This window comes from Neocloeon triangulifer, unplaced genomic scaffold, assembly GCF_031216515.1.
Source record: "Neocloeon triangulifer isolate White Clay Creek 2 clone unplaced genomic scaffold, ASM3121651v1 ptg000011l, whole genome shotgun sequence".
Taxonomy (NCBI): Eukaryota; Metazoa; Arthropoda; class Insecta; order Ephemeroptera; family Baetidae; genus Neocloeon; species Neocloeon triangulifer.
In genome coordinates, this window is record NW_026775553.1 from 2630819 (window position 1) to 2655968 (window position 25150).

General features: G+C 35.5%; 4 protein-coding genes across 8 annotated transcripts in view; 3 read left to right on the top strand and 1 right to left on the bottom strand.

Moving 5' to 3' along the window:
• Nucleotides 1–4357, top strand: LOC132196003 (C2 domain-containing protein 3-like). Of its 2 annotated transcripts, none has more exons than XM_059618363.1 (14): nucleotides 1–36; nucleotides 366–576; nucleotides 632–797; nucleotides 852–1048; nucleotides 1109–1494; nucleotides 1549–1698; nucleotides 1752–1934; nucleotides 1988–2170; nucleotides 2227–2359; nucleotides 2425–2627; nucleotides 2681–3259; nucleotides 3306–3491; nucleotides 3550–3722; nucleotides 3773–4357. In XM_059618363.1, exons 2-14 carry the CDS (start codon nucleotides 399–401, stop codon nucleotides 4230–4232), a joined length of 3177 nt encoding a protein of 1058 aa, XP_059474346.1. In that variant the 5' UTR covers nucleotides 1–36; nucleotides 366–398; the 3' UTR covers nucleotides 4233–4357. The 2 variants fall into 2 exon arrangements, with proteins under 2 accessions (XP_059474346.1, XP_059474347.1); XM_059618364.1 differs by lacking the exon at nucleotides 1–36 and adding an exon at nucleotides 73–197.
• Nucleotides 4343–25150, bottom strand: part of LOC132196005 (uncharacterized) — a 27407-nt gene continuing 6599 nt past the window's right edge. The window contains exons 1-4 of one of the 2 annotated variants that reach the window (XM_059618368.1): nucleotides 8924–8997; nucleotides 7154–7357; nucleotides 5236–5444; nucleotides 4343–4727 (exon numbers count right to left, since the gene is read on the bottom strand). In XM_059618368.1, the coding sequence (XP_059474351.1) occupies nucleotides 4364–4727; nucleotides 5236–5444; nucleotides 7154–7348 (768 nt within the window). In that variant the 5' untranslated portion in view covers nucleotides 7349–7357; nucleotides 8924–8997 and the 3' untranslated portion in view covers nucleotides 4343–4363. Of the gene's footprint in view, nucleotides 4728–5235; nucleotides 5445–7153; nucleotides 7358–8923; nucleotides 8998–25150 lie in introns of those variants that run through there. The other variant, XM_059618367.1, reaches the window with a different exon arrangement.
• On the top strand, nucleotides 9265–17097 carry LOC132196004 (sialin). Its single transcript, XM_059618366.1, has 9 exons — nucleotides 9265–9414; nucleotides 11932–12170; nucleotides 13415–13648; nucleotides 14489–14743; nucleotides 14812–15024; nucleotides 15496–15628; nucleotides 15685–15840; nucleotides 16372–16457; nucleotides 16518–17097. Exons 1-9 carry the CDS (start codon nucleotides 9360–9362, stop codon nucleotides 16686–16688), a joined length of 1542 nt encoding a protein of 513 aa, XP_059474349.1. The 5' UTR covers nucleotides 9265–9359; the 3' UTR covers nucleotides 16689–17097.
• LOC132195895 (neuropeptide Y receptor type 5-like) overlaps nucleotides 17979–25150 on the top strand; it is a 12315-nt gene continuing 5143 nt past the window's right edge. For 2 of the 3 annotated variants that reach the window (XM_059618186.1, XM_059618184.1), the window contains exons 1-3: nucleotides 23451–23619; nucleotides 23792–23983; nucleotides 24140–24298. In XM_059618186.1, coding sequence (XP_059474169.1) covers nucleotides 23954–23983; nucleotides 24140–24298 — 189 coding nt within the window. In that variant the 5' untranslated portion in view covers nucleotides 23451–23619; nucleotides 23792–23953. Of the gene's footprint in view, nucleotides 18024–23450; nucleotides 23620–23791; nucleotides 23984–24139; nucleotides 24299–25150 lie in introns of those variants that run through there. The other variant, XM_059618185.1, reaches the window with a different exon arrangement.

Below are 25150 nucleotides of genomic sequence, written 5' to 3' on the forward strand. Positions count from 1 at the left end.
TTGTAAACACAAGCCTAATTCGCAGCCGGCTGAAAGGTGAGATTTTTTATTATATTTTAATTTATTTTGCAACTTTTGCACGTATATGAAAAGTATTTCTGGTTTAAGAAAGCACAGAAATTTAATGGCTTTAAAGTTACGTAGCATTATTATGAATCAGGCAATCGACAAATGCATAATATAAGGCATAAAAATCGGTGAATACATATACTATTCTGATTTTTTTTTACCAAAAAGTTAACGGAATATAATATTGTTTTAACAATAATTATTACTGTTTTGGTGCTTCGAGTTTGGGAAAGTTCATCAGTCTGAATCTAAATCAATAAACTCAAGTGGATAATTATTGTGAGTCGATATTTCAGAGGGGCCTCGGCCATTTCTTGACCCACATCGAAATGTGGCCCAGAACGAGGAGTTGCTCTTCGAGCAGTCAGGAACAAGCACAGCTTTGGAACGAGTACATGGAGAGACCTGCGAAGGAAGTTGTTGATTTGGTCGACGAAGTTGTTGAAGAAACCGTCGAATACGAAGACAACGAGTTTAAAGAGCTGAAGATCCTCAACTATTTGATGGGTATTAAAAAAATTCCCTAATATTTGATTATTTATTTGATCAAACTTTGATTTAGGAAAACCTTTAACGGCAGAGGAAGAAGCTGAAGTTCTGCTGTCCTTGCAGAACACAAACGCCTCTTGCATCGAGGACTTGCTGCAGATAATAAATGAAGACTCGGCGGAACAGAAAAACAATCGACACGAAAATTTGAATCTTCCCCCAAATGAACAAACTGAAAGGTAAAAAAAGTTATAAATAATTTGTTTGTAAGCTTTTGATATTTTAATTTACAGCACTTTGTCGGTTGTTTCTTGCATGAGACTGAAAATCGGATCCTTGGAATTAAGTCCGGAGGGTCTCGAGCTGTGTCAGACGTTCAAGCAAAACTCCAGAATCACAAGTTTGCTCTTTTTGGTGGAATATCTTCCACCTCGCAGCTGCGTCAACAACACTGCCATCAGAATTTCATCAAAGAGAATCTGCAACAATGGTACAATTTCATATTTTTTATTAATTATCCATGAAATATTTTTTTTTTTTTAATTTACAGTTATTACTTTTGAACAAGAAAAGATGCACAGCTGCGAGTCTAGCAAGTCCCTGGAATTCACGATTCTGATTAAAAAATCCGGCGCGATGGAAACTGTTTTTGGTTTTGCCTCTTTTGACTGGGCCAAATACTTGCTGGCCACTGGAAACAAATGTGACATCAGCCTCATTGTCAATCATCCGACGAAAAACATTGTTCTGGGAAAGCTGAAAATCCGGATGCATTTGGGAGAGGAAAGTGCAGTCTCGAGACAGAACAGGGAAATTAATGCAATTCCGAGGCAAAGACTCGAACCTGTCAGCAGAGAACCATCAGAACCTGAGGTCCAAGTGGTTGGAGAAGTGAAAAGAACAAAGTCTCCTCCCAAAGAGCCTATTTTAAAAGAGGTAGAGATAAATTTTAAGTCTTGAATGAAATGTTTAAACTTGGTTAAATTTTAGTCTGTTCTTTTGAGAAGCCTGTTTATTGCAACCTCAGCCCAAGGATTTACAGATGTCAACCTGTTTTTGGTTTTGAAGTCTTTTTGGTTGGACGAAGATTTGAAAAGTCCGATTTCATCTGGAAAGGATGTCAACTTTAATTTCCACATGGTTAATTTCAAAAATTTTATTTAATTCATTATAAAAGTATTGTTTAAATTTAGTCGGCTCCAGTTCTGCTCTCATCGTACTTCCTAAGCCGTTGCAAAGGAAATAACGCAATCCTTGAAGTTTGGAATGCAAGTGAAGATGGAGACGAACTTGTCGGAATCACCCTGCTGCCTTTGCACACCTTTTACCTGGCCTATCACGACAGTCTTGTGACCAAAGCCCTTCTAGATTGCAAGGTCTTGTTGTTCAAAATTTTTGGTAGTTTGGATTAAACAGAAATTGATTGCAGATGCCTGTGATTTCTGTCGATCAATGGCTGCAAGTCGTCTCTCCAAAAAGTGGCAAGCAGGTGGGAGAAGTCATGTGCTTACTCGCTTTCGGCTCAGATGAGCAAGTCAGTCAACTGGAGCTGAAACGAGGGTTGAGAAATAGTGCGGCTCCGAGTCCAACTGCAGATCAAAGAAAACCCGTGGTAATTTTTAGAAATAATAAAAATAATTTTTTGTTAAATTTTTTAACTCGTTTTAGACAAAAGCGGATGATGAGGTTGTTTTTACTCACACATTGAACATTGCAATTCTGAAAGTGAAAGAGTTGTTTGGAGCAAGTCTGGAGGCTGATTGTTATGTCGGGTGCAAAATTCCTGTTTTAAATGAAAATGGTAATTTTTTATAAGTCCAGGAAAGCATTATTTGTTTTAAATTTAAATTATTCTCCTGTTTTTAGGACATTTGGATTTTAAAAAATTCACCAGCAAATCTGCAGTTTGTTCCGTCGAGACAAAATTGAACAGCAAACTAGTGTTTTCTCTCAACACACCTGACCAGAGTTGCCTTTTTAAATTGTTAGGCAGTGCTGAGGATGAGATCACTTTTGATATCTACTACAGAACAAATCATCCACAAAACAAAGACATAAAAGTTGCACGGGTAAATTTCCTACGAGTTAATTAATGTGTAAAAATTAATTCTTAACGTTTCAGGCTTCTTTGCCAGTGACGGAAATCAATTTTCTTGAGGACCAATTTAACATTAGTGGCGAATCCGCATTTCTTAGCCTAGCCTTACCTTTAAAAACTGAAAACTCCGAAGTGCCCCTCAGCAACAAAAATGCCTCCCTTGTTGTGCGACTGGAGTATTTCAAAAAGAGCTCCACAACCAAAGACAAACCGCTGGACCAAATCCATTCGTCGATAGCCACGCAAACTGATATTTCCGAAAAAGAGGAAAGTGAAAAGGAATCACAAAGTAACGACCAACTCTGGAGCACAACTCTTCTCTCTCAGCTGCAGAGACTGCGGATTTCAAAAACGGACACCTCGGCGCCCAAGGAAGAGGCGCCAAAAAAGACCTTCCGGTGCCACATCAAGGTGGAAAAGGCGATCCAGCTGCCCTACACGAAAACCACCACCAGAACAGCCATCACTCATTCAGAGCCCTGCACCTACGTCACCATTTCCAACGAGGGAGACGTCAAAACCAGTCCCATAATTCTCTACTCAATCGACCCTGCGTGGAACTGGAGTTGCGAAGTCGAGTTGCCCTCACACCTTTTACTAGAGGTACCTTTTTTAATACATTTTGTGCTTTATTAATTTGTTTGAATAGGGAGGAGAAAATCTTGTTTTGAAAGTTTGGCAACTGCCGAGCTGCTCGGACACACCCAGTACAAAATCCAACGCAATTTTGTGCTTTGCAGCAGTGCAAATTGCCGATCTGAAGTATGGCCTTCCAAAGATTTCCGGCTGGTTTAATTTGGTCAACTATTCTGGAAAGTACTGCGGGAAAATTTATGTAGGTTTTATTGGTTAGACTGCAAATAAAAAATTTAACGAAATTTATTTTAAATTAGATGTCGCTGTCACCTTTGGAAAATCTTCCGGAGCTGATGTTCCCCAACAGGGGGGTCCCTAAACAAAATCCTCTTATGATGCCCATGGAAAATGTACCTGTTGAACCACCTCTTGATGCTAAACCAAACCCTTTCATAGACTTGTCTTCGTCTGTTATGGAGTCAACCTTGAGGTGATTTTTCTTAACTGTGAATTTCCTTTTTTTAATCATCCAATTTGCAGAAAACAAATGGTCGATCTGGACGAGCTGACCTCACTCCTCAAAGGCGAAGTGAGTGACTCGAGTCGGAAAACAACTCCAGATGTGCCTGAGAACTGCATTGCGCCTGAAAATTTAGACGACTTGGAAATAATTCCTCTAGAAGACTCCAAAAAGGATGGCAGCAGTGACGGAAGTGAGGAAGAAAGTTCTACGGACTCGGTTGACTCGGACGTGGCCAAACTGTTGGCAAAGTTTGATTTGGAAACACTGCACAAAATCGTGGAACAACTTGACGACGAAGTCATGAAAATGAGCCACGGCAGCAAACCGGATTATGTTTGTGCAAAAACGAAACCTCCTGTGGAGGATGAAAAAAAAGACAATGAAGTGCCTGCCATCGAAGCAGACCAAGCTTCGGTCGGCAGCCACTCCGACTCTGGCATTTCCACTTCGGCCAGGAAGAGGCACTTGCATCCGTAAATTCTAACTTATTTGTAAATGTGACAAATTTTATCTAATTTCTTATAGAAGTCATGCATTTTATTTTGCTTTTGAAATGATTGATTGTTGAATAAATTACTAAAGTATTTGTCAAAAATTTATTATTTTTTTCAGCTGAAATACAGTTCTAGGTAGGCCTCTCTGAATTTTGATTTTTTCTCACAATCTCTGGGTCGGAGTCGAACTGCGGCTTCGGTTCCTTCGTGACTGTGATCTTCTCGACAGTCCCTTGCCTTCACAAACAAATAATTTTGGCCACTTTGTTGTTTGCCTTTGCACTCGTTGCAAATGAATTTCCCCTTGCTGATCCAGAAGTCCTCGTTGACACAAACATCACAGCATTTGCACTGCACTGGAACACCTTTGTTGCAGATTATCCTCACAGGGGCTGTTATTGTCCTGCCATGACCCAAGTGGTTTTGAAATGGGATTCGTTTCGGAAGATTTTGCATTCTTGTCTCGTAAAAACCAGGCCTGCGTCAAATAAATTGAATGAAAAGTAAAAATATTTAAAAATAAATTTTTATTTTTAATATAGTATTTAATTAAGGACTTCTTATTGACATAGTCAAATCACGTCCAACAATATAAACATATTTTTGCGATTGTTGAAAGACAATTGGAAATTTTAAACACCATTGTTGTAAAGACTTGATTTGACTATATCAATAAGGAGTCCTTAAATTTCCAACTCATCTAAATGGAGAATTTCGGTCTATCTCTCAATTATTTTAAAATCATTAACAGAAAATTTTACCATTCACGGCTTATTAAAAATTATGTTAATTTTTTTTAATTACAATGATGAAATTTCCTAAAACTTTGGTATGTAAAAAGTATTTATTTAGAAAATTACAAATCTGTATGTTTAAATTAATTAAATGCAATCTATAATTTTTAATTTGCATATAATAAAAAAATGCATCATTTTTATTTTAAATTTGATTCAATTTCTTAAATGAATTTCTCCAGACTTCCATACCCAGGGCCTGCCGCGATTTTGAATACAGGTGGTCTCGGCGCACTCGAGTTGAACGGGTGAGCGTTTTGCCTGACGACCTGCACGCACTGCTGTCCCGTTCTTTCCATTCTCGGCGCGGCCGCTTTTACGCTGCTGAGGGGTCGTTTAACCGAGGAGGAGAAGCGCGGCGCAAGTCTGGCTCCGAGCGCGAATCCCCGCGTGCTGGTTACCTGCCGATAAAAAAAATTACAGAGAGACTAACTCGACAGATCGATATTCAATAAAGGACTGAAAAATGCTGGTGGTGGCACCGACCCATCAACTATTACCGACTCAACACGCACCACTGTCAGTCGACCGCAGCGAATTATTTTTATTGCAGTGCTCGGCTTTCCAACATGCAATTCGCTGACAAGTATAATAAAAAATACAATGATAGTATATCAGCAGCCTGCTTTTCAAGTTTTGAGAAAATTTTATTGCAATATGGAATATGGAACTGCTTCATTACACAGCAGCCATATTCTACAATTTCAATCAAACGTATTTTGCTGTCTCTCATTTTTTCCAACTTCCAATCTTTAAATCACGATTAAAAACATTACATAAAATGCAACTCAACCGGCGTAAAAATAGTTTTCTTCAATAAATAATATAATTTATTATATCATTATTTTTCATTTAAATAAAATAATCAAAATATAAACCAAGTTAAAAGTGCTACTAAAATTTTCTATTAATTTTTTTTTTAATGTGAAGCATATTTCAAAGAGAATTGATGATTTTGGTTTGCATTAGTGTTAGTGAAAGTCCTAAGGGAAAATGTGGAAATTCCAGATTCCACTTGCCCATGCACGTCAGGAAAAAGTGCCCGTGCCCAGAGGTCATGAATAAATGAATTAAGCACCAACTAACAGTTGTGTCAATGCGTTGCCTACATAATAGGGGCGTCCGCCGTTCAGGTTACGCCACTGCATTCACCTAATTAGTTTGCTCCAACTAAAACAGAATGCTTGATTTGTTGGTTTGCAATTAAACTGAATCAACCTACATGCTTCATCAAATATAAGATATCGAATTGCTTGTTGTTTGCAGAATAATGAGAGTTTGCAGAAGCTGGAAGGATAACGTTTGCTCAATTCAAATAGCATTGAGTCAAACGATGTTTGTTATTTCCTTTGGTAAATTGAATTTAAATTTATTTCCTGCTCCAGGACAACAAAGTTTTCACTTAACTTTTCCTCTGGCTTAAAATCGCTTATGATTTTAAGTGTATAACTTTCAGGCAGAGAAATCGAATTAATTAAATTTAATATCTATTTTAAGCCAAATCTTATATTCTGAATTCCATAAAAGCTCTATGAGTTCCTGGCTGCTAAAAAGAAAATGTGTAAAAAATTTTAAGATGAAAAAGCATGTGCAATTTTAGATCAAATTTATATTAAGCATTTTTATCAAAATATTGGTGTGCCTCACAAAGTATCTTACAATTAGTCATAATAATATCCTAACAGAATGTTGGCTAACTAAATTGTTTAAAATTCAGGACAAAAAATTTCTTAATTATTCAAAATGTATTTTGCTATATTCATGACTGTCTATCAAAAGGAGAGTAAATAAATAATTAAAAAATTTATGTTAAAAGCTTCATCAAATTTGAGATGGATTTAAAAATAATAATTTTTTTTCTACCTTCCTGCAAAGTACTGCAATAAAATTAAGAAAAGAAAATCCTATGAAATTGAAAAAGATAACTGCTTTTTTTATCCCAATTTTTTAGTTTTGAAAAAAATTAAGTATTTATAAAAAATAGTTCATTAATTAAATATTATATTTTGATAAAATAACAACGTGATAGAGGTTGTTTTAGTTTTTTTTACCGAGATTATCATATTTAATGTAATTCTAATTATAATTTAAATAGTAAAATCAATCTGACCTTATTGAGCGTGTCTCCAAAGGCAGAGGTAAGGTGCTCGGTGCGGTAGGTCTGGGGCCCGATTCCGACCACCACTTCCTTGGTGTAGGCGATGGTGAAGCGACAGGCGGTCACCGGACCTCTGCACTGCTCGGGCAACTTGGAGGTCGTCTTGTCCAGCCTGCTCGAGTCGCACGCCTGGCACTGCCGACCCATCGCGGCGACCTGCGAAATGAATTTTCCTTGCATGAGAGAAATTTCGATCGGATCGATTTTTTCCCACGCTTTACGACTTTGTTAATTTGCAGCTCATCATCGACACCCGCGCCCTGTGCCAGCTCCGAATTTCGGCCCGCGCGCGCTTTCATACAATAGTGCCTACTGGTACCGATTATGCCCAACTTTTGCTCTAGTCCCGCGCGTTTATCGATTTAATTCGCTTCAATAGCTGACTCGTCCGGAAGAAAGAATTTTTCATTATTTTCCTGCTCGAGTTCGTATTCGAGCTGTGGATTTATGGCGGGCCATTTATATAAACACAACTCTTGACAAAGGCAATTGGCTGCTCGCGTCTGGCGTGTTGAGAATGTGTGCTCGCTACTTGACTAACACCTCAATCAAACTTTTTAAAACGCTATCGCGGTTTTTGCTGCACTTGAAAGAAGGAGTATAAAAATGTATGGCAAAACAACTGTGCTAGGCAGTTTTTTATAGGTTTAAATTCCAATTATATTTCATTGTCATTAAGAATCTCTCGCGTTTTAGTTATTTCAACTTAAAAAAATTGAACGAATTACTTATTTAGATTTAATCGGAATACTTTTGTTTTAGGAAGTCTTAAGTTCCTCAAAAAATACAATTTTTTAATTGATTGCTTCATGCAATAGCATTAATGAATAAGAAAAAAGTATCATCTTGTTTTTATTAAGCCATAAAAAGATCCACACGCAAGAGACTTGAAATGTGCACTCCCTGCTCGTTTTTATTGCTCATAATGAGAGGGTTGTTCATTTTTCTTCCTTTTTGTGAATTCTTTTCTTATTTTTATGAATATATCACTTTTTCCAATCATATAAATATGGAGCAATTTAATATTAAAAATTACTATATCACCTAAATCCATTCAAATTATTAAGCTTTTAAACATCGAAAGCTATACTAAATTAAAAACTGAGCACATAATTTCAAGAAAACAAGCATTTTGTAAAAATTAACTAAATTTTAAGTCATGATTAAATACCATGATTAAAATATATCTGGTTAAAATATTTTTTTTTCTTTTAAACATTAATAAGCAATTTACACTGTTCATTTTGGCTAAAAAAAAAAAATAATAATAATAATCTATGAAAAAAATAGCTTCAACTTTCTTGCACAAGCATAAAAAATTTCCAGATAAATATAATAAAAAGGCTGAAATTCAGAATAAACAGAAATGTACTAAAATGCGAACAAAATATAAATAATTAAATTTCAGGCTGTGATAAATTAATGTGGTTGTTTGTAGATTCCTCATTATTAATTCTTGTGAAAATCTCATTAAATGCTAGACCCACTCAGCGCTGAAGCTAAATTATTCTGACAGAGAAAATAATGCGAGAGCCTTAGTGTTTGGTCTCTATACCTTTTTTGTCGCAAAATCACCAACTGGTTATGTTACGTTTCGTGTGCCCAAGGGCTTTTCCATCTTTATTAAAGAGAGGGAAAGCAAACCAACACTTTATCACATTTTGTTTGATGTAAAAAGTATAAAACAAAGGAAAAAGAAGTGAAGAGGAGAAAACAACTTACGAGAGACGGAAAAGATTTCTCTGTTGGAGGATCGCGCGCGGAGTTTCCCTTCGCACAAAGAGAGCAGAGAGACAACCGATTTTCCACTACAAGGGGTGCGCGCCCTTTTTGGGGCACTAAATCTGGCGGCACACCCCACGGGCTTGCGCTCTACTGTTTTGCAGCCGGCCTTACATATATCAAAACAATCCAAACCCACAAAATTTTTTAGTTAAATTGAAAATAATTGCAAATTAACCATTTAAATTTTATTCTCGTCACGCACATTTGACTCTGCACAAAAACATTGATGACGACACGGAGGGCGGCGGCGTTCGAGAGTGTTTATTCTTAGCAAGAGCATGAATAAGTTGCGTTAGACGCCGCGCATACTCGGAATCGCACACACCCGACAGATCCACGAGTTGGACGAAGAGTCACCTTGAGAAGAGCCGGCATGGAAGCTGACAGCAGCATGGACCGCCAGCAGCCGGCAGGTTGCAAATTTCCAGGTATGGAGAAGCTTCAGTTTGGACTGAATCAATTGATTAATTAATTAATTAGTGCAGTGAACAATTTGTTTGAAAATTTCCAAAATATCCAAAGAATTGCAATTTTTTCGCACTGCAATTGTTGAATGAGATTGCAAATATTTTTTTTATTTTTATTTAATTTTTAATATTAAATAATAGCTATAAAACTCCAAAATTTGTCAAAATATTGCATTTATTTATTTTTATCAATCCAAAATAATTAAATCTTTAACAAAAAATCGATTATGTATTTAATTCTTGATCAGTGCATCACGGAATCAATTTATTTCCAATCTGACAGGGAGGGTGGGCTTCGTCGGAAATTAAATCACGCACTCCACTGATGCATTTTATTTCTGCTAATCACGGTCCGTGTTGTTTTCGCGTTGGGACGGACGTGCCGGTTTCCGCGAGCCCATCTCTGGGTGACTTTCATTTACCCTTTCACCCCTGTAATCAGCTGCGTTGTGCGTGCGCCTGGTGCGCACACTCGGAACGATCCGCATCCCCATCCACGCTATATTTTCCCTCTGCATTTCTCCGTCCCGCGCCCAGATATAATCGTCAAGTTGTGCGTGTTTGTTTGTGTGCCAAGCTGCATGGCCCATTAAGTGCACACCTGTTAACACATTTCGTTTGCGAATTGAATTCACGAGCAGACCTGTATAGAGTGATTTGTTGGTCCATCTCAATATATATGCCTTTGAAAACCAAACGGCCAAAATCGATTTGTGTTTGTTTTTGGACGTTTCCCTTTTGGAACTATAAATAGGCCGACGCGCGCTCTCTCATGACATAAAGCGCACACAATTTGGTTTTGGAGGCTCCATTTGATTTTCGTTTGGCGCCACCGCAGACTCAATTGATGCGCTGAAACATCAGGAGAACGCACCTGTAAAAGCTAAATAGCTGCAGGAGAAATTCTCAACATCACTTTTCGTCGCTCAAAATACGAGTTCAAAATATTATTTTTTATTTATTAAAGAGAAAATAATAATTTAAAATCAAAGTGATGATGAATATGTGCTATACAAAGTTAAATTTATATATAAATAAAATCAAACTCAAACGATTAGTAATAATATAAGCCAATTTAATTAAATTAGTATTTAAAATTATACGGTTGATTTAATTCAGTTAAAAGATTTTTAATTTATACATATTTAGGCGTGGGACTGACTTAAACAAGCAAATATACCATCCATTTGCAAAATGTAGACCAAGGAGAAACAAAATTATACATTTTAGCATTTTGCCTCAATTTTAGAATTTCACACATAACGTAAATTTGCAAACTTTCCGCTTGCCAAATCAGGGCTCTAGAGGCTTTTATATAATTGAAACTGGAAATTTAATATAATTCAAATGGCTCACAATGCAATAAAGGATTTACTGTGAAACAGCCACGCTCTGACCAGGACCTGTTTGCCTCTAGCATTTAATTATGGACAGCATTTGTTGTCACAAAATATTCAGAGAATAATTTACAGACAAATGGAGAAGCACGAAACAACGTCCTAGCCCAGAAAACTGGCTGTAAACCTGAACAGCATTGCTCGACTCGGAATCGCTTTGGGGAAAATATTTACTTTATTTGATGAAGAAAAGAATCTTGAGGAACGAGGGTGAGCATTCGTATATTGCTGCGGAATCCACTACTTGGGACCGATTTTTGTCCAGTTAATTTTTTGCTCATGCCGGGCATTTCTTTATTGCTATTCGGAGAATGATTGGCGTATCAATCACAATCCCCAGGGTCCCAGGGGCAAGCCAAAATTTGCTCTGAATGGCGGAAAATTGCTGCATTACGATAGTGGTTTGCGAGAGCTCAAAACTGAGCATGCATTATCAGAATGACGATGACGATTTCTATAGAAATTTGTATTATGTTGGAATCTTAGTTGAGGTGGGGGATATCTTAATATTTAAATGATTTAACAACAGAAAGTAGAATGATGTTTGTACTTATGATTTGTTCATTTGACCGCTCGGTTTGAGTTTTCATGTCTTCTGTTTTGTATTTTCTTCAGTTTATATTCTGCCATAAAATAGGGTAAATTAATTAATAACTCTGCAATTAAATTAATGAATCTGCAACCTTTCACTTTTTAAAAATCTCTCTTATAACTTTTAGGCTCAAAACCACAAATTTGAGAGTTGAATAAAAATTTGAATTTATTTAGCGAATAAAAACTACAAGACGAAGCTTAAAAATTCCAAGATCTGTAAAATGCAGTATGGTGGAATAATGGGCATGTATATGAACAGTGAAGGAATATTTTTTTTTTTTCTTTTTTTAGTGATGCAGAAGGCACTACCCAATTACAATACTAATTTTCCATGCACTCTACAACTGGCAAATTTAATAAATGTTCTTAAATTAAAAATTTTGGAAATTTCATTCTTTTCTTATTTCATGATTTTGAACTTGTATATTTTGTAAACTGTGCAGCAGAAAAAAATTCTGCGTAAACAACGCATTTTTTTTGTCAACAGCATGGTTGCCTGCGAGGTACGTTTTCGCCGTGCTGGGGTCAATCGGCTTTGCCATAATCTACGGTCTGAAGGTGAATCTGAGCGTGTGCATCGTGGCCATGATCAACAGCACAGCCCTCACTTCACACTCGGATGTCCACTCAACAGATCTACTCAATGCCACTGGCGCCCCAGCAGGTGAAATGTGCGTCTATCCCACGGAGGATTTGGCATCCGCCGGTACCAAAGGCGCATTTCAGGTGAGTCTTGTGTGGAATTGAGTGTTTCGTTACGAGGAAATAATTGTCAAAGGGAGAAATAATAAAATTGCTCGTTTTGCGACACCATTATTTCCGCTTGGATTGCTCTTTTGATATATGCAACCGGCAGAAGTCGTGCGTTGTGCTTGTTGCATACCTTTGAAGTGGATATAAAGGTGTGGAAGCAAAATGTGTTGACTGAAAGATACAAAAAAATTATAGATTAATTGGAATTGAACTTAATGAACTTCCTTTTTTAATAAAAATTTAGCAAAACAAAGGTGAAAAATTTCAAACATCAATGATTAATGTTCTAATTTTAAAATGTAATTTTTTATAAAAAAAATTCCCTGTATTTATAAAGTTTAGTACATTCAAGTTTTCGGTTATAAAAAAAAGGGATTAAACGTTGAATTCTGCAACTGAGGAAGAAAGAAAATATATTTATTAAAAAATTAAATGAAGTTAAAAAATTTTTATAATTTTATAAAAATTTGAGCTTGTAGAAAAGATACATTAATTTTTAAAAGCAGTTAGTAAATTTTTAAAATTAAAAGTAAAAAACACCTGCCTCCAGCAGTGAGGAGTGTAATTACCGCGGCACAGTTCCCACCTTTTTGAAAGGGGTGCTTGTGCTTGTGGCAATAAAGTCCTCCTTTTTTAATGGCTCTAGCTGCCGGTGCACTCTTTGGATGAAAAGTTTACCCGTGCTTAAGCAAGTTGCGCTTGCACGCAAAAATCCATATCTGGATTCTTTCCCAATTAATCAAATGGATTTCTATGTATTTCAGCATTTAAAAAATAACTGTCTACATTAAATTAGTTCTGGCATTTTTTTACGGTGGTAGTTTTTCATGCTGTTGTATTTTATAATTTGGAATTTGTTAGTACAGCTGCACATTAATTTTATAAAATGTAGTTCTAATGAATAGCAAATAAAAAAATAAAAAATTTGAGATACCTAAAATTTTAAATGCAATTTTCTGATATTTAAATAAGTTTTCAACATAATATTATATTATTCAACTGTATCATAATTTCTTTTAAATACTAAACAATATATTTTTTTCAAACGCTTTTTAAATTCGACACAATTTTCATTCATTCTTTTATTATAGAAAATATATAACTTTTGATTCGTAATGTTTTTGCAGCCAATGCAATATACTAACGCAAATAATCAAATCATAATCAAGAAAAATAAAAGAATTGAATTGAAGAACGTGTCTTTTTATGCCTCTCAGACCGGCAGGTACGAGTGGAACGAGCGTATCCAGGGCCTGGTGCTTGGGTCCTATTTCTGGGGCTACCTGGTGACCCAAGTTCCCGGCGGCCGAGTGGCGGAAATGTTCAGCGGAAAATGGGTCATGTATGTGGCGGTGTTGATCAACGTGCTCTTCACCGTGCTCACCCCAATCGCCGCCGACCTCGGTTACGGAGCACTCATCGCAGCAAGAGTGGCCGAAGGACTCGGAGCGGTAACATTTTTCATATTATTACTTCCGATGGAAAAAAAAACGCTTGGCAAGCTATGCTCCCTTTGAAGTGGAAAAATAATTTAATGAAGATGTAAAGTGATTTTCCTTTGATGAACGGCACATGACGCAAACGCACTCCTATTTTTTCAACTTGCTTTTCAAGATATTAAAATTTTTTTTTCATTATTTTATTATTGAAATAGTTTGTAACAAGTTGCGCAACACACAAGCCAAGCTTTAATATTTATATTTTTTAACATCTTTTAGTAGATATACTAAAGTTTATTATAGTTTAGATTTTCAGGGGTTAGATTAGTACTTCTTTCACCATTTCCTATAGGCCGGAATTAGATCTTTTTTAATTAATTTATTTGAGCAGTTTTTATAATTGATTTGAGAACTTCTCTCTAAAAACATTCAAGAACTATTTATAGTCATTAGTCAATTAAAGAATTCTTCGTTCTTGACCAAATTAGCTCTGAAAATCTTGTCTCATGGAATTTAGTTTGATGAGAACCATTACTTTTTTTAGATTGAAACCATGTTTATCACTGCTAATTTTTATTTCTTCATTTTTAATTATTTATGTGTTTAATATATTTCCAATAAAAATTTATAATGATTGAAAAAGGAATAGAAATATAAATTACCACAGCAAAAACATTTCAAAATGCCAAATGGTTGCGCAGCTGCAAACAAAAAATCAACTATAATGTGGCCAAGAGAAAAAATCTGACGCATTTACCAGCAAAAATTTTAATCTGGCTTCAAACCACTGCAAAAAATATTAATTAATTAATTAACATGCTCAATCAATTTTGTCCTGTTTCTTCTTTAAAGGGCGTCACATTTCCCGCTATGCACGTCATGATTGCCAAATGGACTCCACCGTTTGAAAGAAGCAAAATATCAGCAATTGTCTACGCGGGCACCGCTCTGGGCACGGTAATTTCCATGCCAATGTCCGGCTTGATTGCCGGCTGGATCGGATGGGAAGCGGTTTTTTACATAATGGGCGCCTTGGCTTCTCTTTGGTGCCTGCTGTGGCCCGTCCTGGTTTTTGACAGCCCTCAAACGCACCCACTCATTTCGCAGGTAGGAAATATTATTTGGTCATGAGGGAGGAAATGAAGTAGAATGTTATATTGATCTTGGGGGTGCAGGAGGAGCGAACTTTGATTATCACGTCGCTGGAAGGAGACGCGCCGAAAGCCAAGCACGAGTCAAACGCACCTGTTCCGTGGCGCGCCGTGCTAACCTCAGGTCCCTTTCTGGCCATTTTGGTTGCCCACTTCTGCAGCAACTTCGGCTGGTACATGCTTTTGATCGAGCTGCCCTCGTACATGAAGCAAGTGTTGCGCTTTGATATTCAACAGGTTCGTTTTCAGCCCCACAAAGGCTCGCTTACAGCAAAATTTAAGTGTCAGAAAACTGAAACCAAAGTGTTACGCAGATCTCTTTAGAGGTTTTAATGACTCGTTTGCCAAAGGTTGCTTCAAATTTTAATTATAAATTTTGATTTGATTGGCACAAAAATTAAAAAAATTAAATTTTCATGATTATAAAAATGTTCAGAAATAATTATTCATAATCTCTGGATGTATTGCCAGAAGAAGGAAACAAAAAAGAGGCTTTAAATTAAATTAAATTTTTTATTTTTTAATTTAGGGGACTTTTTAATGTAATATGTTTGATTTGAACAAAGTTACAAGTAAACTTTTTATATATTTCAAAGATTTTTCCTGGTAATAAGTTTTCTGGTAAAAATGTAAATTCTGTCTTCAATTTTCTGACATTTCACGTAGCTTTCTATATAAAATTCAATGAAAGCTTTGAACATTTCACAGAACGCCGGACTTTCCGCCTTGCCCTTTTTCACCATGTGGGTATTTGGGCTCGTTTTCAGCAACCGCTTAGACTGGGCCCGTTCAAAGGGCTTCTTTTCTACCACGGCCGCTCGCAAATTGGCCACCGCTATTGGTATATTGAATGCTTTTTTATGTCCGCTTATCATGAAACATAAAATATGATGATAGCTTCTGTTGTGCCGGCCATCTGCCTAGTTGGAGTGTGTTTTGCCGGCTGCAACCGCACATGGGCAGTGGCTTTGATGACCGTCGGCATCACTGCGATTGCGGGCATGTTTTCAGGATTCCTCTCCAACCACATTGACATTTCACCCAATTACGCAGGTATTGTGTCTGAGCATGTCAAACGTTTTCATGGCTCTGACGCTGAATTAATTTTTCTATACAGCTCTGCAAATTTAATTAAAAAGTTATACTTGAACTTGAAAGCATTTTTTGATTAATCAGTTTTAGATGAAAAAAAAATTTATTAATCTATTGCAGAGGCAAGCACTTATATATAAAAATTTCACAATACTCTTACAACATCAACAACAGAGTAAATTAATATCTTGTATAATTTTACTTTATTTTAATTAAAAGTCATGAAGCCCTAACTTGAGATTGTCTGAAACTTCCACTGCGCTTCTCTTATTCCTGCCAAAACTTTTGCGCTTGTTTTGTGTTTAGCAACTCTGGCTTTCTTTGTGTATTTTACATAAAATTAGGGGAAAATATTCATGATTATTTTATTTTCTGTTTTGATTCATTTTTTGCTGTGGTTTGACTAGGAACAGTTTTTTTATAGAAGACGTTTTCTAAATTTAAATTAATTTCTTTGCAACTTTGAAGAAAAATGAATTTTGACTTTTGCAGGAACATTGATGGCGCTCACCAACACAGCAGCCACCATTCCAGGCTTCATTGTCCCCGTTTTCGTCGGAGAGCTGACGCACGGCAACGTAAGTTTTAAGCTGGCTTATATTTGGGGCTGATTTCAAGGTGTCCTTCACTCACGACAGCAAAGCCTTGGTCAATGGCAGATCATCTTTTTCACCACGGTTGGCTTCTACGCCGTCGAGGTTATTACCTATTCACTCCTGGGATCTGGCGAAACGCAACCTTGGAACGAACCGAAAAACAAGTATGACGCCGGCAATGGAGATGGCGAAACAGAGGTCGCTCGTCTTTAAGAATTCACATTGTTGCTATTATTTTGAGGTATCAATGAAGCCACTATCATGCCTCGCAAAAATTCACTGAATATCGATGAAAAGATAACATGACATTTGTTTACTAATTACTTAGTTAGTGAATGTGATTTAATGTGAAGCGTAAATAAACAAAAATTTTATTGAAACTTGTCAAACCTCTTATTCAGGCATAAAATTATCTACATCAATTGGTTGCAATGACGTGCAATTACAGTGTGATTTAATTTTAAGACATCTCTAATTTGTATTTTTGAAGTTTTTCTTGCTGTGCAATTTCCATAAAAATCTTGAAAATAATTATAATTGTAATTAACCTGCCAATAGAATATAGTTAGCTTTGACGATGTATTACGGCATGAATAAAAATTGAAGCTAAATAAAGCTCAATGTTAACTGTACTGTCTGTACTACTTTTTTTTGTAATTAAAACTTCCTTTTTAAGAAACATAATAAATGCTTAATTGAAATGTTTGCAAGGAAAATGTAACAAAGGGAACACATTTCATAATTGGATAAAGACGCCTCAAGCTAATATTATTTTCATGGAAAAGAGAGTTATTAAGTGAACGTAGCGAATCTCACAGAGAAATAATTTTTTTATCGTCAGACCAATAAAAAGAAGTCTTTTCCACCTGCGCTCTTAACTGTTGGTGCAGAGGGCACCATTCATTTTTTATTTTAAAATATATAAAAAAAAAAATTAAAAAAATGTTTACATTACTTTGCGAGCATTTCTTGCAGATCATTAGCAATAATAAATTTGAACCCGATAAATATTTTCTTGAAACTAATATGATTGGAAATTACATTTTACAATACATTTTTTTGTATTGGCATTCTTAAATCAATTAAAACACAAGACAAAATTGCGCTACAATAATATGCCTTAATTGAAACTTTCGCAGTTAATATAAAATCCAATAACGTAATTAAGACCGTCTTCTCCTTGAGAATAATGCAAAAATTCAATTTAAGAAAAGTGTACCAATTGCATAAAACTCCAAGAGCAATCAGAGTTGTTGCATTTCACTTTTAATTGCACCTATCTGCATTATTTTAAATGAATATTGCACTGAATAGAGCATTTAATTGTTAATTGTTTCTGATAAAATCCTGCAAATGGAGCAAATAGTAAAAAGAAAGTAAAAGCGAGGGCGAATGTAGTGCTCCAGGGATGAGGGAGCGGAGAGGCTGCGAGAAGACATGCGCTAGGCTCGGAGCCGTGGCTGCTATAAAAGCAGACAACAAGTTGCGCTCGCCTCTTTTGCACCGCTGGATCTCGGATGCTGTGCCCGCACCACCCCGCGCTTTAAGGTAGGAACAAATGAGCTCTTAATGGTTTCCTCTCTGATGTTTCAGTTTTAATTATTTCCTACAACATAAGTAAATATTTGTGCTAAAATTAGTGCATTGGTCAGAGCATTTTTTTCAATAGCACAAAATGGTTTATTTCTTGTTAAAAGTTAATAGAATTACAGTGAATTAGATTTTTTTGCTGGGTTGTATAGCTTTAAATTATTAAGAGAGCAAAGTAATGTAATGGTATAACAGACGTAACAAAAAATTTAATATTTCCGGTGGATGGAGTCTTTTGATCTCGGAAGTTTAAGCAAATTCTTGCTAGTGATGGTGCTGCTTTGACCAACAATTCCCTTTTTTTAAATAAATTGCTTTTAAAAATTGAATGTTAACAATTTATAGTAACTATTTGGACAAATAATTAACAATACTATGTCAATAAGAAAATATTATTATTACATGAAAGAGTGAATTAAATTATTTTTTTTCTTTTTAATTTTAAATACACAATTTTTTGTATGGCAGAAATTGATTCACAATTAAAGGCTCTATATATAAATTTTTTTCAATTGAAAAATAGGAGTTCCTCTATGTTTTTTGTGAGTCGTTGATTGTTTTTCCTATAAAACCTATAAACGACTCACAAAGCCTATCAAAAATCTGCCGTTTTCAATCAAAGCAATAATTACATTAATTAAATTTTCGTCGGCAGTTTGTTAACCAAGAGACTCGTATACCTCTATGGAATGGACCCCAAATAGAATTATCGTTAATAATTAACAAGGGGAAAATCTAATTTGCCACGCATCTGCAAACTGACGTTATATCGTCGTCTTGATGAGATCAAAGCATGGGCGAATATTTATAATATACATCTCAATGGTTCAAACCAACCTACACAGAAACAGGAACGGTTCTGTAGCTTCTACACTTGGGCATCGCACTAATAATTAGAACCACCTACGCAGAGATTCAAATTATAGAGAGAAATCGTTTGTAGAATGCTGACAGATTATAATGCCACTTTGTAAGTTAATGCAACTGGGTCGTGCGATATGTTGGCGATTATAATGCTTGGCAAAGGATAAATATAGCATTTGAGCCAGTTGAAAGCGAAATAGAGATTGTTGTTTGAGCCAATTAAATATAAATTTTGCCGATGAGCTTTGCATGAAAGGAATGCGTATAATATTTCATTAAGACACTCTCAAGGCAATTTGAGCGCCGGAACAAAACTTTTGGATGGATATCTACATAGGTGATTGTTCGCAAGAGCACTTTGGCCTGTGGCTTGTGTAAAGAGCAAACAGAAGTTCACCAGAGACTGCGAGAATTAATCAATCACGGTGGTAATAATGTGAGCTTTTGAATTTCGATTAGCGATAAGTTATTTTCAGTTTTAAAAGTTCTTGAAGAGAGGCAGCAGATGTGGAAGCAATGAAAAGTGGCTGAGCGCCGATTTTTCCATTTTATTATTAAACTTTCTACGCAAGTTCTATGTTGAATCCAGGCCCAGCACGCGGTCGCTTCAAATGGCTCTCGCAGAGAAATAAACGACACGTCAATATCAGTAGCTTTCACGTTCTGATAAACAAGAGAATTATGCCTCGGAGATTCACTCTGTTTTTTTCTTTCCAAGATCCAAGTTTACTATTTCTCGTGTGAAAGTTTTAGCTGCTGAATAATTTCCTGTCTAAATTTAAATATTATTATTTATTTCACTGGATTCATTTGAAAAAAGCAGCTCTAATAATTATAAAATATTTCTTGTGTATGTATAAAAATATTCCTTGGAAAATGAACTAAGAGAATTCATTTGATTTCTGATTCTGATATTATGAAGAACTCTGTGATCGTTTGTACAGCTCTCTGGAAATCATTCGCCAAACAAATAACGCCTTTTGCACAACCTTCCGCTCAATACTCACATTTACAATGATTTGCATATCAACAGCAAGGGAAAGAGAGAGGCACGCAAACATTTTCGAACGCAGCAACACATTTCGGAAATTGCGCAAAGGCACCAAAGACTAAAAGCCTTTGGGATTGAGAAACCGTGCATACTTTTATTTCGCCAGCCTGTTGGATTTCAATACTGAATGAAGCGAACGATATTTAATGCTCTTTGAATTTGGACTGCCAATGTGAAAAAATCCGTCTTGCAAGTTGGAATTTACAAAATGTTTTCCGGTGGGACATTCAGCTCAACACTATGTTATAACAATCCAATTTGTGTGTGAGAGAGAAAAAATATGAGATGCTTGCAGATACATCTTGTAAACAAGGAAATATACGTTTTTTTTATTCCCTTGACTTCATTAGTTTCACTTTGTTTGTGTCTCACCTAGTTACACCAGCTTGGCATGCAATTTTAATCAATTAGGAAGGCGCTCTTATACTCTTCTGCTATTTTTCCACAACGATATATGCAAGCTAGTAGTCAAACCAAAAATAACAATAAGCATCCCCAGAAATTCAACAATACTGAGCAAAATTTATGCACAGCTTATTCATGTTGAAATTATATGTAAAAGAGACGATTTACTTCTCCCCCGAACCAGCCCCGAACCATGGATAAAAGGTGCTTCATTTAATTCATCTTACAAAAAAGTAGTGAAATGTTGTTTATGTAATAAAAATCAAATTAAATAATTCATCATTGCTACATAGAAAAATAAGGGAGTTTAAAAATAATAGCATTAATTTTATTTTTAAACAAATGCGTGCTTTATGGACTGCATTTTTATTTCATTATTTTACTGGTCATTTACCCATCTTTTAAGTCTAAGCCCTCTTTGGTGGCAAAAGACCTCCTTAAAGTCCTCAATTAGCTTTTTTTAATCTTTTTGTTGAAAAAAGTTTTCATCAACACAGTATCCAACCCGCAGGCCACGTTTATATTTTCCACACACAAAGCGAGGTTAAAATGTGTGGCTTGTGAGTGCACACAAAGATGTTAGCCCGTGCTGAGCTCTAATTGCAAGCAAATTTAGCAAAACCACTATGGTTTCGAGAGAAATTTTAACATTCATCAGATATTTTAATTAAAAGTCTGTGCAGAGAACATACAATGTTGTTTGAACACTTTTAAAAATGCAGGTTTTCCTTCTATCACTGAAAGAGTCTTATTGGAATTGTTTCACAAGCAGAGGTGCTCCGCTTATATCTCAAGGGTCTTCTTCCGTTCGGGGAAAAGAGAACTTCTGGCGGAAATAACGATGAACAATTTTGCCAAAGAACAGAGAAAGTCGAAGTGCAGAAAATCTGCCACTTCCCGAACCAAGAATAGAAACTGACTGTAACCTTTCCACTTAAATCCCAGTGCTTGAGATATAGTGCGAGGAGGACCAAATTTGTTGTTGACTTCAAACTCAATACATTTGAAGCGCTTCCACTAAGTGCTCTTGTGGATTGAAGCCATATCGAGGTATATTCAATTTCGACAACTTTTGTAAACATTGGTGAGCAAGAAAGTTGAAAAGGTTAAAAATCTCGTAAATAGATGTTTCTTGATTTTTTTTTCATATTGTCACATTGATATACATATTTACTTTGTTTGGAGATTGATTGATTGTAAAAGGATTTCTCTTTTAAATTCATGAACACTGTATTTCCATATATGACCAAGTGAATGAAAACTAGGATTTTTTCATATTCAATATATTTTTAGTACTACAATTGATTCTGGCTTGAAATATAAATAAAAAAATATTTTTCGCATATCAATTTTGTTTAATTGCTTCCTATTTATTTATTTACTCTCCATTCAGATACAATATGAAAAACACAACATGTTACATCAAGTCAATACACAAAAATTAAAATGTAACTAAATTTTTTATAAACAAATGGATTTCTGATTTTGTCAACTTCCCTCTATAAATAAACTTTAACCAACATAGTGACGGGATAATTTTATAGGAATTAAATCTTGTAGTGCAAGTGATAATCATCACGCGAAAACAGAGTTAGATGCTGTCATCGGAGATTAGAGCACTTGAACATATTTTCAGCATCAGTGACTCTCAACAGAAGCGTGTGTCTGTTATTGTGAGATGACATTGTCCGGTGGGTTCGGCGGATGTTGATCAAACGCGGCGCCCGCGGCATAAATTTAAATCCAGCAGCGAGAGCATAAACAGAACGTGTTTGAAAATATTTCGAGCACCTCAAAAATACATATTGCTGGTTATGCTGGCGCGGCATTTTCCTCATTATGGTTAGGCAAATAATCACCACAAAACAATATTTGCTTAACTGAACATGTTGTTTAAAGTTCTGAGTTCATACCCATATATGAGGAAAAGCAATTTACAGGTGAATGGTTTTCAAAGGGGAAAATCAAAATCGATTATGTAGCAAGTGAAGTGAACAAGTTTATGTTTTGCTTCGGCAGATATGTTTTGGAGCTATTGTGTGAAATTGCACCTGTCACATCCTTTCATAACGGCAATAAAGCAAAGATATAATAATTAAATTAGTTTCTCTTTTGATGTGAAGATTTTGCTGCACACAATTTTCAACTTTGAAGACAATTCTATTGTTTTTATGCACAGTCATAAATTAATTGCATATTCTTGCTCATTATGTCAATCAAATTTAACCAACTCAGTTGGTAAGTAATATTAAAATTAAATAAGCGGTTATTCTAATGAAATCAGAATAAATTATGACATTAATTTACATTATAAATTTCTTAAGTTACATAAAAAAATGATAATAATTAGTATAAATAATAACGATATGCACTTATGCAACCGTAATTTATAAGACAATTATAGTTATTTTCTCCGATTTTTTCATAAAATAGATTGAGTTGCAGCTGTAAGCTGAAGCTAGAAATGGATTATATTATCATTTTTACCTCCAGTGCCTAATTTTGAATATTGTATTATCATAAAAAATATATAAATTAATTTTTTCACTTCCACGCAATTTGGATTTTTTTATAGTAAAAAATGAAAATATAATTAAATTTTAAAATGTTTTTGATCGAAATTAAGCAGGTAAGGAAAAAAATTTTGGTTGTAAATTACAAACAGTCTCTAAAGAAGTGTCATCAATGCCACGTTAATTGGATTCTACTTTTTTTACGGTCAGGCCGGTCAGCAGTGCCCTTTATTGGTGTTTAAAAAGCACCACCCTAAGCAACTACCTTGATTGCTATTGGGAGGAGTTTTATGAGGAAGCCAGAAGGAAAATATATTACCACATTAACTAATTTAGACTCAATTGATTTATAGTACCTTAAATTCAAAGCGTGTTTTTGTAGGAAAACTGTTAATTAAATGTAACGCGAGACGTTGCCCCATCACAAACGATTTTCAACATAAAAACGAATAATCTGATTGTAACTTAATAGCTCTGATATAAATTGCGTTATCAACGCGCTGAATGTTTATCAATTTCCCTTCGCAACGCATACAAAATGTCAATATCAGTTTGAGAGAAGGTGTCGTCTCTGTATGCGTAGTTGTCGCGTAAAAGTTGCTTCATATAATATGGATTTCCCTTGCTGATCGCTGCGAGGGTTACTCGACTCGTTCATCCGCACTAACTGAGTTTGCTCACTGGCGGCACACGATTCTTCATTATGACTTAATAGAGAGAGGTAATCATTATATGTGGGACGCTCGGCAAATGCTTGATCAAGTAAACTAACTTCTAGCTATAGGTCAAAGTTGATTGGCAAACAGCGACTGACTGATATTGAAAATTGGTCAGTCGGTGAATAAAATGTCAACGTTTATGAACATTAATATTTTTTCATTGCTTTGTTTCAGGTTACCTTTGTCCATTCACAAAGAACTCTCCAGCTCTTCGTTGAACTTTTTATTTTCATGAAAATTAAAAACTTCGGTATGTAGAACGGAAAACACTTTCTTTTTACAAGACTTGCACGATGAGTACTTTCTCAATGGAAGTGCTACGTAAATCTCCATCCAATGGCTAAAAGTACGCAGTGTACAGAAGAAGTACGTATTTTTCCTTTAATTTGTATAGCCTACCTTTATACATCCTTATTTATTTCATTCATTTTTGGTTCCGTATATCACCATAAAATAATATTTTGAAATTTTTCCCTAAAGAAAGTATCTCCTTTCTTTTTATATATTTCGTGTGTTCTGCAGGAATTGAACCATTTGATCTCAACAATCGCATCTTCCAAAAAAGACATGGATCCCGCCCTCGCCGACGAACTCCTTTCATCTTGCAACGCCACCCTGCAAGCGCAAGGGCTGATGGATGCCTCAAGCGGATTTGGGCTGTTCAATTTCAGCCTGGCGGAGGTGAGTTCATTTTTACATTTGTTTCCTTGCCAGTCTGTGTTTCCAATATTTCCCTGTTAAATTTTCCGTCGAAGTGGGTAAAATAAAAAACACCACAGTCGACTTACACTTGAAAAATACATGTAAAAAAGGGTCATTAAAAAATTCATTGACAGACGAATTTCCACAATATATTATTTTTTGTTCACAAAACATTGATTATTGATGATTGACGCTACGGTTTGAGCTTATCAGCATTTCCACACTCTTGTTTCAGTGACTCATCTACATCAATCAAGGGTCATTGAATCGATTAAATCCTTTGTAATTACATGCGTATTTGGCTGGAAACAAAAATTATTTTTATTAAAAATGTATTTTGCCTGCCAAATCAAAATTTCCCAATCTGACTTGGTCAAGATTTTTCCTGATTCACAAATTTTTTTAGAAAGTTAAAAAAAAATTGCTAAACTTTTGTTTATTGTATTAAAGGGCCGTATAAAAACGGCACATGAACATTTGATTGAGCTCTTCTTTTTCAATTAAAAATTTAATCAACCAAGAAATTCCTGATGTGGAAATGTTGGAACACATATCCTCAAATTGATGGAAATCGCAACTCTCTGTTCAAATTTAGCAAATAATAATCATGCTTTTTAAATCGAAACGGTTGGTTCACTAATTAGTTTTATAATACGACTGTGTTTCCGCGAGCAGAAAATCGGCGCTGATAATGTAAAATCAGCTGCCATAACTCAAAGCGTGAAGACGAGAGAGCGTAATTTTCAGTGACAGGTGATATTTATCTCTGTCGTTGACATGGATTGATATCGGGGTGTCAGTGGCAAAGTTAAATTTTACACAAGCCATCGC

Bases quoted from the DNA above. Each gene is read 5' to 3' on its own strand.
- LOC132196004 (XM_059618366.1), top strand. From the start codon at position 9,360: ATGGAAGCTGACAGCAGCATGGACCGCCAGCAGCCGGCAGGTTGCAAA. The intron at 15,025-15,495 runs GTTCGTTTTCAG...AACATTTCACAG, and splicing joins TGCGCTTTGATATTCAACAG to AACGCCGGACTTTCCGCCTT. The intron at 15,841-16,371 runs GTATTGTGTCTG...TGACTTTTGCAG, and splicing joins CATTTCACCCAATTACGCAG to GAACATTGATGGCGCTCACC.
- LOC132196003 (XM_059618363.1), top strand. From the start codon at position 399: ATGTGGCCCAGAACGAGGAGTTGCTCTTCGAGCAGTCAGGAACAAGCA. The intron at 1,049-1,108 runs GTACAATTTCAT...TTTAATTTACAG, and splicing joins AAAGAGAATCTGCAACAATG to TTATTACTTTTGAACAAGAA. The intron at 2,360-2,424 runs GTAATTTTTTAT...TCCTGTTTTTAG, and splicing joins TCCTGTTTTAAATGAAAATG to GACATTTGGATTTTAAAAAA.